The 15494-nt window shown below is 33.6% G+C and overlaps 2 protein-coding genes across 2 annotated transcripts; both read left to right on the top strand.

The window, feature by feature from the left end:
- Nucleotides 1-7766: 7766 nt before the first annotated feature.
- LOC132168839 (F-box protein SKIP19-like) lies at nt 7767-10379 on the top strand. Its single transcript, XM_059579897.2, has 2 exons — nt 7767-8152; nt 9656-10379. Exons 1-2 carry the CDS (start codon nt 7836-7838, stop codon nt 10311-10313), a joined length of 975 nt encoding a protein of 324 aa, XP_059435880.2. The 5' UTR covers nt 7767-7835; the 3' UTR covers nt 10314-10379.
- Nucleotides 10380-13885: 3506 nt separating this feature from the next.
- LOC132168841 (putative F-box/LRR-repeat protein 23) lies at nt 13886-15185 on the top strand. Its single transcript, XM_088514282.1, has 4 exons — nt 13886-13905; nt 14181-14662; nt 14783-14885; nt 14998-15185. Exons 1-3 carry the CDS (start codon nt 13886-13888, stop codon nt 14878-14880), a joined length of 600 nt encoding a protein of 199 aa, XP_088370408.1. The 3' UTR covers nt 14881-14885; nt 14998-15185.
- The last annotated feature ends 309 nt before the right edge of the window (nt 15186-15494 follow it).

The raw sequence follows: 15494 nt of genomic DNA on the forward strand, positions 1-15494 counted from the left end.
TTTAAAAAAGTTTAACAGATAATAGGACTAATGCCTAGAAACGAAAAAAAGGAGAGCAATGGTGGCAATGGGAAGAAAAGTTAGTTGTTGTTTTTTAATAATTCTATTAGTTAGAATTATTCTTTAAGAAAACTTAATTTGTGAAGAAGTATATTGAATCTTTGTAGAATTAATGTAACACCCTTTACCTCAACCCTAATTTAGCATGTTGGGGCAGCCCAAGGTCATGGGCTGATGTGTAGGCCCATAAGGCTGGGCTTAGGTAGCTTAGTAAAAATGGATCAAACTTACTATATATGTGTGTGACCATAAAAATTTCAAAAATTCATTTCCATCTCAAATTACATGCATAGGTTAATGGTTTAATACATGGCACATGACATATGGAGCATGAGATTAAAAAATTATGGTTTAAACTTAGCATAATGTTTTAACAAAGGAAAGACAAAAGAAATCCATACAACAAAACTATAACCGAATTGCATGCATGAAATAGTTATTGTTGTCTCAAATAGAAATAGTTAAATTTTATTTTTTTAAGCTTTCAATTTAAAAAGTGTTTACATGCCATTAACCTTTACTTAGATATAACCTTTGGTATTCAAAAAAAAAAAAAAAAAAAAGATATAACCTTTGGACTTTGGTACTTGAAACAAATACACGTGATTAACCCTAGGGCCCATTTGGTTCGCGGAATAGGCATATAGAATATAATGGCTATTTCTATTTTTTTTATTTGATAAGGGCCTATTCATAGTAATAACTATTTACATAGGAATAACTATTCCCTCATGAAGAGGAATATGCCATGTTTTTCAAAAAAAAAAAAAAAAAGAGAGAGAAAAAAACCCATATATATATATATATATATATATATATATATATATATATATATATATATATATATATATATATATTTTAATTTTCTTTCAAACGAAAAGACAAAAAGAAAACAACTGGAACGTTGAATTATGTGGGTGGTCAACCACATCAGAAACCGTGGATGGTGCAACCATCCTCGGTGGATTTTGGGGTGGCCGCGAGTCGGGGCTACCTCGATGCTTATACAACTTCTACTATGGGTGGCCGACTACCCACCGAATTCGTACCATTTTTTTTTTTAATTTGAGTTTTTTAAAAAATAAGTAATAATGTGGGGTTTTTTTTATACTAATTTTGGTTTAATTCTAATTAGAGCATATGTGTTGTCACCAAACTAAGAAATATGAATAATTATTTTATTCCACCATCCTCCATTCATGATAATAACTATTCTCTTTTATGATGGAATGTCTATTTTGCTTACTAAATGAGGCCTTAGTTTATGAAGCCAATGGTACATGGATTTTACCTTTGGTTTATGAAGCTAATACATGCCATTGACCCCTACTTTATGAAATCAACTTTGCATAGCTTTAACCTTTGGATTGTGAAGCTAAAACATGGCAATTACGGGTGGTATGTGAAAACAACCTTTGACACTCGGTGAGAACCCTTGGTCCTTGAACTAAGCCATCTTTAGTCCTAACCCCCTCATCCAAAATAAGGCCATTCGGCCACTTTGTTTTCTCCCCCATTCTCTCATTTTAGCACTTCCACTCAGCCCTCTCAAACACCCAAACTTCTAAGAGCCCAAAACACCTACTACACTCTACTCTTCCACATTATACCACAATGTGATTATGTTGCTTTCATTGAATGGCCAAATCCATATAGTGCTAGCTCTTTTCATATCCATGAGTCAATCACTTGCATGTAAAGCACATGTTGAGATAGCCAAAGTATATGCACATCTTCTTAAACCATTTTTATCCTACATGACTATGTGTTTTGTTAACTAAACATCATCATGTGTATATAAACATCACCATGTTTGAAAGAAAGAAAATTTACTTTTATAGTTGAAGACTATCCACCAGACATTGCCTAAAACTCACTAGGCATTAGAAAAAACGCTCTCTCTATCTGAAGAAAAATAGAAGCCACCGACTATCATGGGAGGGAGCTTTGGTTCCCTCCTCCTCCCCTTTGACTCCCCTCTTCCTCTTTCCCCTTTCCGTTCTTTGGAGGCTCAAACCGCCTCCTCAGAGGTCCTATTCGTCTCTTCAGAGATCCTATCCAATGCCTTTGGCGTTTTATCCTTGTTCAATAGCTTTGTTGTTGCCTCCTCTACCTACGATTGCTTGACCACTATCTCCTCCACTAGCTCCGCCGTCGCCGTCCTTCCATTGAACTTTTGGTTTTGATTTTTTAAAAATCAGATTTGTCGATTTCAGGAAACCCCTTCTGTGCATGCGCCTCACCACCAAGCTCCTAGGCCTCTTAGCTTTCATCTGCTACCAACCCCACCTTCATCCGGCCACCACGTGCCGAAGCGTGCTCAACCCAAGCTTGCGAGTAGATTCGGCCAATGCACGAAGAAGGATCTCCTCCACTCCGCCACCTCCCACCGGTCTCCTGGAGCCATCCCCTACATCCCGGCATACACAACCAGCATATGGCTCACACGCTCCAGTCACAAATCGTGTCCTCGCCGCCTTCCTTTACCTCGTCCTCCACCGATGCTGTTGTTTTTGTGTATTTTTTTGGTTTTCTTGCTTTTATATTTTAGTGCTTAGATTCAGTCTGTTTCAGTGTTGGTTTCACTGCTGGTTTTTGCTGTTGTGGTTAAGAGAAGTCTCTTAGTTGTTGTTGTGGTTCTTAGTTTATCTAAAAATAAAATTATCCACGCTACCACCGCATGTCTCTCATCTTTTGCTGTTTCTAGTAAAATCCCTACTGTGCCACTAGCATCACAAGACTGGATTTATGTTTTTTTATTTATTTTTTTAATTTTTTTTATTTATTTATGTTTGTTATTTGCTTTAATTTTAGTGCACTTTTTAGTTCACAATGTGTAGTTGGTTTGGCCGCTTCTAACCTTGTATTCAGAAGCATTCTTGACTGGTCTCTCATTCTCTCTTTCTTTCGGATCAAGAATGGGAATGACCCCCCTCCTTCGTAACAATTTCCTTGTTTGCTTAGGAAAAAAAATATAAAAAAATCGCCATGTTTAAAAGAAGCATTTTAGTATCATATAGTAGTCAAATGATTGATCTCATAAGGTGATGGTGTTATAAATTTGATTTCATTTAGACTTAGGTTTGCATGATGTTTTTTGTAGAAAAGATTTTTGAGGACATTGCTATTAGGTGTATTATTCGGCAAGGGGAAGAACACCCCTTTTCGTCAACCTATTTAGTAATAGAATCAACTAAGTAGTAATCTCAACCTCTTTAGAGCATTCCCAATGGAAGAGCCAAATGTTACTTTTATCTAGAATAGCTCTTCAAATGTTCAAAAAACCTCCCACATTGGATGAGCAAAAAATATATGTAAAATAGATATTTGATTAGAAGAGCTAAAAAAAAAGTTAAATGTAGCAGCACTTTTTAAGGGAGCCATTTTATTTTTTAGTGTTTCTCTCTCCTGCTTTATCTTTTTCCCAAATATTTTCCATCTTTTTTAAGAAATATAGCTAATCGGATGTGGAGACACTTAAAAATAGCTTAGCTAAACTAGATAAAAGTGAGTTTTGAAGAGCTATTTTACATAAAAATATGGCTCTTCCATTGAGAATGCTCTTAGAAGGTATTAAATCTCAATGTTTATGAAATCATGTTCTATCTTAAAAATACTTCAATGTTATATTCCTATTGTTGCATTTTTTTTACATGTTTAAAATGCTTTCATATGATTGAAAACGTTTTAAGGAGTAAAAAAAATTGTTTTTACAAAATAAGTTGTCGGTCAAAAAAATTGGTACACATACTCGATCTACTATGAAAGAAGGTTTCTAAAGTACGAAAGTTTCTATTTTTGGAAACTTTTCCAAAAAGAAAATATTTTATGGACAAAATTTTTCTTCAAACTGGGTTGGAGAAATTTCCTTTAACATAGTCTATAAAAAGTAACATGTGTCCCTTAACATGTGAGATGCACATGTTTTTTTTAATACCATGACAAAGTTGGAATAAATTTTATTAGGCTTGAGTATCGGTCAAAACGGTTCGGTTTTGGCTCTTATCAGTTATTAACCGATAATTTTCGGTTAAACAGTTTATTAACCGATACCAAACCAATAAGAATTTTAACCAAAATTATCGGTTATAACGGTACTCGGTTAAACCGGTTAACCGATTTAACTGTGAGCTTTATATTGATTTATTTTGTTGGGCAAAAAATGAGTTTTTTTTTTTTTTTTTTTTACTTTTAAGAGCCCAAATACTTTTTGTTGAGACCCAAATATTTATTTTTTGGGCTAAAAATTGAAGCTTTTTTATATTGATCCACCATAACTTTTTTTTTTTTTTTTTTTTTTTTTTTTTTTAATTTTTTATATTATAAAATACATTTTTCCAAAGCAAATAAACTAATTAACATAATGAATGCTAATTAGACTAACAAAGCTAGTTAATGAAAAATGCTTTCACCAAAGGCAAAGAAATCTCATCCAATGCCATCACTAAAAAAAAAAAAAGTCAAACCTACCCAATCCCAAATTAAGATAAGGTTACATAGGTATATATATAATCCAAAAACTACATCGTTTTAGCATCCCTATTTAACGGTTTATATCGATTAAATGGTTAATCGATATGAAATTTCTAACCAGACCGAACCGAACCGATAAGCATACCGGTATAAAAAATTTAACCGATAAGGATATCGGTATATCGGTTACGGTTAATATCGGTTCGGTCGAAACTGGTATACGGCCGGTAATCGGTAACCGGTTAATCTGCCCACCCCTAAATTTTATTAAAAACTCATGTGCATCTCACATGTTATTAAAAAAAAATGGACATATGTTTCTTTTATAGATTAGGTTGAAGGAAATTCTTCCAACCCAGTTTGGAGGAACTTCCTCCAACTCAACCTAGTCTATAAAAATGACACGTCTTTTTTTTTTAATATGTGAGATGCATATGCATTTTTAATATTATTTATTTTAACTTTGTCGCAGTTATTAAAAAAATATGTGCATCTCACATGTTCAAATGATACATGTCATTTTTATAGAATGAGTTGAACGAAGTTCTTCCAACCCAACTTGGAGGAAATCTTTGTCCAATGTTAATTATTATGTGATTAATGAAAGTTCAAAGACGTAAAAGAATGGGATGCGTAGAGGTAGAACTATATTTTAATTCACAAAAAAAAAAAATAAATAAATAAAAATTGGCCTAAGCCTAGCTCCGCTACTGCCCACAAACATAAATTGACCCCAAATCCCATGAATTGATTATAAGTTATAATTATTAAATTTTTTTAATGAGGCATATAATTAACACAAGGCATGTTTTAATGAGGTACCGTTTCTGTATTTAGCTATAAAGGAAATACCATCTATAATATAAAATAAAATTAAAAGAGAAAAACATAAAGTTGTATTTTCATATTTAGCCATAAACCAAATACTATTTATGATACAAAATAAAATAGCCAACAACAAACTGAAAGAGCTTTTTTTTATTTTTTTTGAGAGCCCCTTATGTCCAGTTCTGGTGTAAACCCTAACATTTACAGCCTCCAATAATAATTAAACACGTCAGCTTGATATACAAGATAGAATACACACCAAAACACCCGATCAACAACAACAACCCATCCTTTGTCATTGACGAAAGGGGTGTTTCTCTTCCTCTTCAGAACCACCGGATCCACCAACACCAGCTACGCTGTCCGCTGATTGCCGCAACCAGAATCACTCGAAGCCACCGCACTGCCTCCTCCCTTGTATAAAGCCCCCAATCGTGATTTTGTCAATATCTCTCCCTCTCTCTCTCTCTCTCTCTCAACTTCACCGGAGACCGTTTGTAATCGAAATCAGTCGTATCTGAGTAATCTCAGTTCAACGCCCTTAGTCGTTGGGTTAAATCGCACTAATCATCTTGGTTTTTCTCGTCGAGAAGGTCAGAGCAAGAAACATCCTTGGGAACGCATTTTTTGACTGATCTCCTTCTTGTTCACCTCTGTCTTTTTCCAATGTTTTTTGCATCTGGGTTTGAAACCTTTTTTTGAGGTCTCAGATTTTGATTTAAAGGGTGTTTGTTTCCTAAAGAGAGAGGAAAAAACCATTTTGTTTTGTGTGCAAGAGATTCTTTCAACCCTTTTGAGTTTTAAACTTAAATTGGCAATTTCATATGGTTTTTAAACATATTATTCTGATGCATCTCTTGAGTGGGGCTTCGGTGGTGAGCAATGGCGCTGCTCGGGGCGGAGGAACCGAGACGGTGTTCTCCTTGCATAATATTTTTAAGCTTACGACAGATTCAGTTTCAGACGTCAGTTGTCTTGAGAGAAAGTTCGTGATTCGGTGTTTTCGACTTAAACCATGTTAGCGTTTTAAGCTTACGTGGTCTAATATGATTGGAGGCTGAAAAACACTTAGTTTACACCAAATCCTGATGAGGTTATTTTTTAATTTTTTTGAACGAATTATCCCTTTATTAATATAACAATTAAATGAGACAAAATGCTCTGTACAATGCCAAAAATATAATTTAAAATATTCACAATTCAAATATTATCTATAACATACACAATAATCACTCATGCTATTATTATACGTAAGACGATATCTATAAAAGGCCACGCATCGTTATAATGCACCCCAATAACTATTGACACACGTGCCCTAGTCGATTTATAGTTGAGGTAAGAAAAGGAAGGAAGAAGGGGCGAAGAAGAGGGAGTTATAATTCCCTCTCCACTTTGCTATGCTCTCTCTATACTGCTCTTTTTTTAGCTTTGACGGCTAGTTTAGGTTTCTATCACCCTCTTTGGTTAATAATTATTGTATCACATGTAAACTTTTTTTTATAAAATTTGCTTGTAAAACCTAACATTCCTCTAAATTATTTCCAAACTTTCTACGAGAATGTAAATCAAGAAATTATTAATTAGGGGAAAGTTCACTTAACCCCCTCAAACTACCACTCAATTGACAATGTCCCCCCCAAACTTTCAATTGTGACAATGTCCCCCCCCAAACTACAAAAAATTGTCAATGTTCCCCCCAATGACGAAATTACCCTTAGTAAAATTAAAAAAAGAAAAGAAAAGAAAAAACTAAAACTTCTAGAAAAAACCTAAAACTAACAAAAAAGAAAAGAAAAAAAAATCCAAACGATGGCCAATTTTTTTTTTTTTTTTTTAAAAAAAATCAATTTTATAAGAAAAAAATTAAAAAAATTTCGATTTTTTTTTTTATATAAAAATTGAAAATTTTCGTTTTTTTTTTTAAAAAATTTTTGTTTTATAATTTTATTTAAATAAAAATTTACGTTTAAAAAAATAAAATTTTCGTTTAATAAAATGAAATTTTTTGTTTTTTAAAACTAAATAAAAAAATAGTTTTTTTTAAGAATAAAAATTTCCGTTTAAAAAAAAATTAAAAAATTTTGTTTAAAAAAAATTGTTTTTTTTTAAAATATTATCTTTCAATTAAAATTTTTCGTTTTTAAAAAATCAATTTTTTTTTGACTTTATAGGGGTATTTTTGTCTTATTGAGAAATTTATAGGGGCATTTTTGTCTTATGGCTAGTCTTGGGGGGGACATTAACAATGTTTTGGTAGTTTGGGGGGGACATTGTCACAATTGAAAGTTTGGGAGGGACATTGTCAATTGGATGGTAGTTTGAGGGGGGTATGTGGACTTTACTCTATTAATTATTATTGATAAGCACGTTGACGTGGTTAAATAAAAACCCCCCACACGACACAAACACGCCCCCAAACCCCAAGACTTGATTTTCCCGGAAAGTCCCTGCCTTTCCGAGAAAATCTCGCGATGGACCCTATTCCTGACCTCTCTGACGAGTTCCCCAACTGGCTGGAGCTGCCCCGGGACGTGACGGCGTCGATCCTGCTGAGACTGGGCGCCGTCGAGATCCTGAGGAGCGCGCAGATGGTGTGCTCGCCGTGGCGCAACCTCTGCAAGGACCCGTCGATGTGGCGCGCCATCGACATGGGCAACAACAACCACTGGAATGATGACGAACTCAATACGATTTGCCGCGACGCCGTCGATCGCAGCTGCGGCCAGTTGGTCGATATAAACCTCGAGTACTTCGGCACCGACGAGCTCCTCAGGCACATCGCTGATGGGTATTTTTTTTTTTTTTTTTTTGAATTATGCGCGAGAAATAAAGGTTTTGATTGATATGTTTATGTTTAAATTTTAATATTGAGGGCCTTTTTGATTGATATGCTATGAGTATTGTGGTCGTTTGGATTTTTGTAATTACTTCGTGTAATTCTAGTTTATTGACTTAGAGGTTTAGGGTTTGTTGGTAAATTTGAGGTATTTGTGTTTATCATTTGCTGCATCCTGTGCTAATTAATTTTTGATTTTTGGAATGTTTCGACATTTTGAGGGTGTTTGAAATTTCTGGGAGGGTTGTAGAATTTTAATTCCTGGTTTCTGGTTTTAGCATGGCTATCAGAAGTTGTTGGCGTTCTGGACTTTGAATGTTATTGCCTACTGTTTGAGCTTGGCTCGGGCTTGAGTTGAACCACAATTTTAGAGGGGCTTGCAAGCCTGTCGCATTGAGCCCATGTAGGTTCTAAACTATTCTCCCTCCTAACTTAATCAATTTGTATTTCTCTCGTCAATCAACAACATGGGTTTCTTATATTATCTAACCATGTGTTTGTGATAGTCTTGCTTCACTCAACTCTGCATTCTATTACCAGCATCCAGAAATTTATGATAGTCATACCGACATCAACAACATGGGTTTCTTGCATTGTCTAACTGTGGTTTTGTGTGCTTGTCTTGCTGCCCTTGCCTCTGTTCTTACTACCAGCATCCAAAATTTATAAAAGGAAAAGCTGTCACACACAGTATGACAACTCATTAAAAAAAGCTTCAACACATTCTTTTTCCTCTTCTTAGAAAAAAAAAATCATTGGATATCATCTTTCGTATTATCTATTCCAACTTTAGACTATCAAAATCACTTTGTTGAAGCATTTGGATTGATGTGCTTTATCCTCAAGTTGTACCTGGTCAGAGGTGCTTAGCTTTCATAGTGTAAGGTGTTAATCTTGAGGCATACTCTTATTTGTTGATGAAAAATTGGTTAAATGGGTTTTTCATCTTATATATACTTCTGTACTGTTATGGCTTTATTTATTCAAAAAATGAAAGGCATGAAGGGATCTATAATTAACTGCTCCTTGAATGTAAGCTCCGCAGACATCCATTTGCAGCACTTAATGCTAAGACGCTTGGATTTATGGCTTCAAATGTATGTAGGAAGTTTTGGGCATGGGAATTAATAAATTGTGGATGATTTGGCCGGGAAAATGTTCCCAACTAGACATGGGTTTCTTTTCTTTGAATAATCTTTCTGCATAGAATACAAAATAGACGGCACATCAGCACTTTGCAGCCCTCCTTGTTGAATTATAGGCCCCACTGGGGGGCTGCAATGTAGAAAGATATCCCCTATACAGTTCACAATCTATGTGGTTGATTATGGATTCAGTCTCTTTTATTCCAATAATGAATTTGCAGACGCATAATTCTTCCACTTATTTGTGTTTGCCTGTCTCTGGGTAACTGCTGGTTCATTTTAGTTATTTCCTTTCATGGTATTTTAACAGTTCAAGTCAGCTCAAACGCCTTCGGCTTGTACATTGCTATTATGACATTTCGGATGAGGGGTTGAGTGAAGTGGCTGCAAAACTTCCATTACTAGAGGAGCTTGCCATTTCATACTGTCCATTTTCAAAAGAAGCTCTGAAAGCTGTGGGCCGCAGTTGCCCTCTTCTGAAGTCACTCAAATTCAACAACCAGGATTTTGGACTTCCTCGCATAGAGTGTGATGAGGAGGCACTTGCTATTGCAGAGAACATGCCCAGATTGCGCCACCTCCAGCTTTTCGGAAATAACCTGACTAATGACGGCTTGCAGGCCATCCTTGACGGTTGTCCTCACCTTGAATCACTTGACCTACGGCAATGTTTCAGTGTCAAACTGACAGGGAATTTGGAAAGAAGATGTGCTCAACAGATTAAAAACTTGCGTCTTCCCCATGATTCCACTGATGACTATGAATTTGGTGCTGAACTTGATGGTTATGGTTCTTTTGATGATGACTACCCATCTGGGTCGTCGGACATAGATCATTTGTCTCATTCTGACTATTATGAATTCTCAGATGGCAGCAATTTCTCCGACCTCTATGACTCCGACTATGACTACGATGACTACTATGACAGAAATCAAAATGTTAACTATGGAGATTTTTATCTTGACTAGCTTGAATGAAATGACTCCTCTCTCCCAATATTTTGAATGTTTAATATTAGTATCGTATTGATTTTATATGCACAATTAAATACATGAATTTTAAATTCCTACCACAATAGGCTGTTAGTATCCATTTCGTTGCAAATACCCTCCACTCAAAAGTAGCATTGCATTTCAAGAATTGTTTCTTTATTATATAATTCTATAAAAGTTGTTTGGGAGGTAAATACTGAAAAGGAGTCTTTAAATCTATTTTTTTCCTTCCTCTTTTTGCTTTATTTAATAATACTTGTCTCTTTTTTGCTTTAAGTCCACGTAATAGCAAAAGTAAAAGTTTTGCCCTTTTTTTTATCTTTTTTTTTTTTTTTTTTTTTTTTTTTTTTTTTTCTTTTTATCTTTTTGCTTTTTTTAATTCTTATTATTTTATTCTCCCGAACTAGGTAGGGAGTATTTTGAGGCAGAAGGTGAAAAACTGAAGTGAGGGATTTTTGTTGTATTTAAATATTAATTAAATAATATTTATTTTAATATTAATATTATACTTTTATTTAAAAATGATTCTTTTTGCTTGTTGGGATGCAAAATGTATTGCTATTCTCACAAAACAAGGCCAAAAAAATATCAACCCACAATTTTTAAGAATAAAACGATTAAGATTGGATTTTATTTAATAATGTCTTTATTATTATTATTTGATTTTTTTTTAATTTATTGTTATTAATTTTTTAAGCCTTATTTATTTTGGAATGTTGGAGAATTAAATAATATTAATGTTTTTTTTTTTTTTCTAAATAATTAAGTAGGGGGCCTTAATTAAAGCATATATATATATATATATATATATATATATATATATATATATGCTTCTTAGTTAACCATTTCCTTCTTAGTCAGTTAGTTGGGTAACGTTCTCTTTTACTTGACCTATCTCGTTTACACTCTTCTTTTCTCTTTGCTGCTTCTCTTTGAGCTTTGCTTTCATTATTTTGTCTAATCCCGTCACTTTTATAGCAGGCATATTTAGCAGACATTTGCCCTTCATCTTCGTTGTTTTTTCTCAAATCAACGGCTGGATGTCGTCTACAACAAAGCCCTCTTCTTTTTCTTTTTCTTTTTTCTTTTGCTTTAAGTCTTCTTTCCACTATATGCTGCCTCTTTACCCCTTTTTTTTTTATTCCTTTCTTTTCCGAAAATAAGGCAATTACTTTCATTAGAAATATCATTTATGCTCAACATTTACTGATTAAATTATATTTCACAATTAAATATAAAATATAATAAGATATAATAATGCTACTTTAGTAAATAAAATAAACACATTTAAGATATTATCAGTAAAATTGGTGAGGAGGGTTTCCTCAAGGTTTGTTACTGTTATGAGATAAAAGATTAGCAAGAAAGAATGAGGGGCTTTGATTTTTTATCATAGCTGAATGACCATCGTTTTGAATGTTAGTTGTAACTCTCTTCTTATAACTCACAAAAAAAAGAAAAGAAAAGAAAAATCTTTTCTTACAAATGAAGATTGAGAAAACCTTTTATCAGGACTATCCTGATAACACCTCGTTTACAGCTCCCAATCAATAACCAACACAAAAGCAAAAACATAAAAAGTGCATGGAAATAACTTGGACCAATGTGATTTCAGGATGATAGAATTCCTACAGAGTTAACCTTTTACCTCTAAGTTTTAGTTTTGAATCCAAAAACGAGTTTTGAAGCATTAGAAACGGGTTTTGGGGCATTAAAAATGGGTTTTGAGGCATTAGAAACGAGTTTTGAGGTGGATCATGGCCGGTGGGATTTGAGGCATTTACCGCGGCTAGACCCACGGTGTGAATCTTACAAATTCCATCATTTTTTCATTTTAAAAATCAACCATTAGATTTGTAGGACTCACACCTCAACCATTAAATTTATAGGATTCACACTTTCACTTGTGTGAATCCTACAAATTTAAAAATTGATTTTCAAAATATGAGGGTAGAAAATGATGGGAGAATACAAAAGAACATTTCTCATAAATGAAATATTGTTTCGTTGTCATATTTGATATGTTGTCGGTTTTACAGGTGCTAAAGCAGTGGCAGAAGGAAATTGGGATTTTGGTGAACTATTGAAGAGAAGAAAAAGATCCGGTGTTTTCATCTAACTCACTTTTATTGTTTTATGCTAACGTGTCTATCTTTCATTGGAGTACACAAAAAAGCTGATTTATGTCAAGTCCCTATATAAGTTATCTTCTTTGATATTTATAAGATTGTTTTGTATTTGGATTGTTTATTATTATTTTTGTTTTGTGAAAAAAAAAAAAGATAAAAAAAAAACAAATTTTAACAAACCGAACCTTTTTTTTTTCTTAAGCTTCTAGAACAAAAAAAAAAAAAAAAAAAAAAGGAAAAAAGAAAAAGAAAAGGTTTCCATGTTTATTTATACTTTTAAATTTTTATTAGGGAAAATTACAGTTTACCCCCTAAAGTTGACAGCGTTTTTCAATTCGAACATCAAAGTTTCAATTTTTGCAATCCATCCCCCAAAGTTTCAAATTTTTGTAATTTGACCAATTATATCCAAAACTTTCCATATTGCCCATAATTTTTATTTATTTTTTATTTTTTATAAAAAATTTTAAAAAAATTCAGGGTGGCTCCTTTGGCCATCTGGCCATTTTTGCACCCCCCAATTTTTTTTATTTTTTTCATAAAAAATAAAAAAATAAATAAAAATTAGGGACAATATGAAAATTTTGGGATAACATTAGTCGAATTGAAAAAAAATTGGAACTTTGTAGGGGTGGATTGCAAAAATTAAAACTTTGGTGTTCGAATTGAAAAATGTTGTCAACTTTAGGGGGTAAACTGTAATTTTCCCTTTTTATTATTATTTTTTTTGGCAAAACATAATCTAAATTCTAACTAGACTTTCTAATTATTGAAATTTTCATATTGAATTCAACAAGGTGTTAATTGATTTTGTAGATTTTTTTTTTTTTTTTTAAGAAAAAGAGAATTATAGTGGAAGCAATGAGAAAGAAAAGACACAATAAATTCTGAGGTGGTTTAGTGTTAGACACCTATATTCATCATTGTGCATCTTTCTTTTCTTAACTTGATTCATATATACAATACAAAGATCTCAATCTATAAGAAAATTATGCTATATGAGAGAATACAAGTATGGGAAAATTTGATTACAATCAAACTTAAATGAACAATATTTTAATATTAGCCTAATATGAAAAACATATACTCTAACATCTACTTCAAACTCAAGATAAAAAGAAAAACAATTTTTTTTTTTCTCAATGAATTGCGAGTGAAAGGAGGGGACAACTAAGAGGTAGGTGGCAGCGGTAGAAGTCGGCTATTTACCGATAGTTAAGGACCGAGTAGTTACTTGGGAGACAGCCAACGGTGGCTGGAATAAGTTGTTGGACAATGGCCAAGAAACACTGTAAATACAACTATTTACTTTAGAATAATCAAAGAAATTCAAGCAAACTAAATCAATTTCAACAAATAATTTCGTGAAAACAATATTATTGTGCTCTCTTGGATTTTGTTAATGATTATAATTACATTATGGATTTGGATCTCTTCAGGTTTTCTAAAATATGAGATTTTCATATTTTAAAATTTAAGCAATCTGTTTCATCTAACGGTCTAAACAAATCGATCTAAAAGTTTATGTTACCGAGGCAAGTGGATTAAATTAAAAAACACAGAATTTCTGCTACAATAAATTTACAGTTGTGGATTCAATCTCTCAATGATGAATTGGGTGATGTAGAAATATTCTTCCTCATATTGGTGTTTGCCTGTCTGTTGATAACTGCTGGTTTTATTTTTGTCATTTCCTTTCTTGGTACTTTAACAGTTCAAGTCAGCTCAAACGCCTGGGACTTGTAAGATGCTTTAGTATTTCAGATAAGGGATTGAGTGAAGTGGCTGCAAAACTTCCATTACTAGAGGAGCTTGCCATTTCGTACTGTTCATTGTCAAAAGAAGCTCTGGAAGCTGTGGGCCGTTGTTGCCCTCTTTTGAAATCACTAAATTTCAACATCCGGTGGCACATGAGGAATGGAGATTATGATGGGGAGGCAGTTGCTATTGCAGAGAACATGAGTGAATTGCGCCGCCTCCAGCTTTTCGGAAATAAGGTGACTAATGAGGGTTTGCAGGCCATCCTTGATGGTTGTCCTCACCTTGAATCGCTTGACCTACGCCGATGTTTGAATCTCACTCTGGCAGGGGATTTGGGAAGAAGATGTGCTCAACAGATTAAACACTTGCGTCTTCCCCATGATTCCACTGATGACTATGAATTTAATGATTATTGTTCTGTTGTTGACGTATCTGGTGGGTTTTCGGACATAGATCATTTGTCTTTTATATATATATATATATATATATATATATATAGTTTTTGTTTTTACTAATCATTTGTCTGATACTTATGAGTGTATCATGAATTCTCAGGTGGCAGCGTTGTCTCCGACGACGACTACGACTACGAAGAATACGGCCACGTCGACATTGAATACCTTGAACCCTACGATCACCCCGACAACCAATGATGGAGGTATACCGGCCACCCCCAACTCATAAGGAAAAAAGGAAAAATAAAATAAAAATTGAAGGTAACAAAAAATTTATAAGGAATTACTTTTATTTTTTTGCATATCGGCCTCTAGCAACACAATTTATGGACCTTCAGCCCCTGCCCATGCTAAACTCTGCCTACATCCTTACCAACAACGACGAAGATTCTAGGATTGGGGTTTTTACTTTGAGCAGCATAAATGGAATGATTCTGATGTTGTACCCAACTCTTCTTTTCCAATATTTTGAATGTTTAATATTAGTATTATATTGACTTCTATTTTAAATTTTGATGATACTTGTCCGCTAAAAGGTAGCATTGCATTTCATGTAAGTCTTTCTTTATTGTATAGTTCTATTTAATGGCCGGCCTTTTGGAAGTGAAGAAATGATTGGTTTCAAATTATGTCTTATTTATACCTTATTTGTTATATATATATATATATATATATATATATATTCCCCAAGCTGATTATCTGATCTGGTCATATATTGTGCAAGTCTTTACATATTTCCAAAACTAAGCAACGGTGATCCTCCATGGAATTGCCTATATAAGCTACAGCTAAAGTTGCAGAGGTTAAGAGCT

Source organism: Corylus avellana, chromosome 1, assembly GCF_965113065.1.
Source record: "Corylus avellana chromosome 1, dhCorAvel1.hap1.2, whole genome shotgun sequence".
NCBI classification, from domain to species: domain Eukaryota; kingdom Viridiplantae; phylum Streptophyta; class Magnoliopsida; order Fagales; family Betulaceae; genus Corylus; species Corylus avellana.

What these genes read in the sequence shown, in the direction of transcription:
- LOC132168841 (XM_088514282.1), top strand. Translation starts at nt 13,886, where the DNA reads ATGGATTTGGATCTCTTCAG. An exon ending in ATGGATTTGGATCTCTTCAG is followed by an intron (nt 13,906 to 14,180) that starts GTTTTCTAAAAT and finishes GTACTTTAACAG; the next exon opens with TTCAAGTCAGCTCAAACGCC. An exon ending in TTCTGTTGTTGACGTATCTG is followed by an intron (nt 14,663 to 14,782) that starts GTGGGTTTTCGG and finishes ATGAATTCTCAG; the next exon opens with GTGGCAGCGTTGTCTCCGAC.
- LOC132168839 (XM_059579897.2), top strand. Translation starts at nt 7,836, where the DNA reads ATGGACCCTATTCCTGACCTCTCTGACGAGTTCCCCAACTGGCTGGAG. An exon ending in CTCAGGCACATCGCTGATGG is followed by an intron (nt 8,153 to 9,655) that starts GTATTTTTTTTT and finishes GTATTTTAACAG; the next exon opens with TTCAAGTCAGCTCAAACGCC.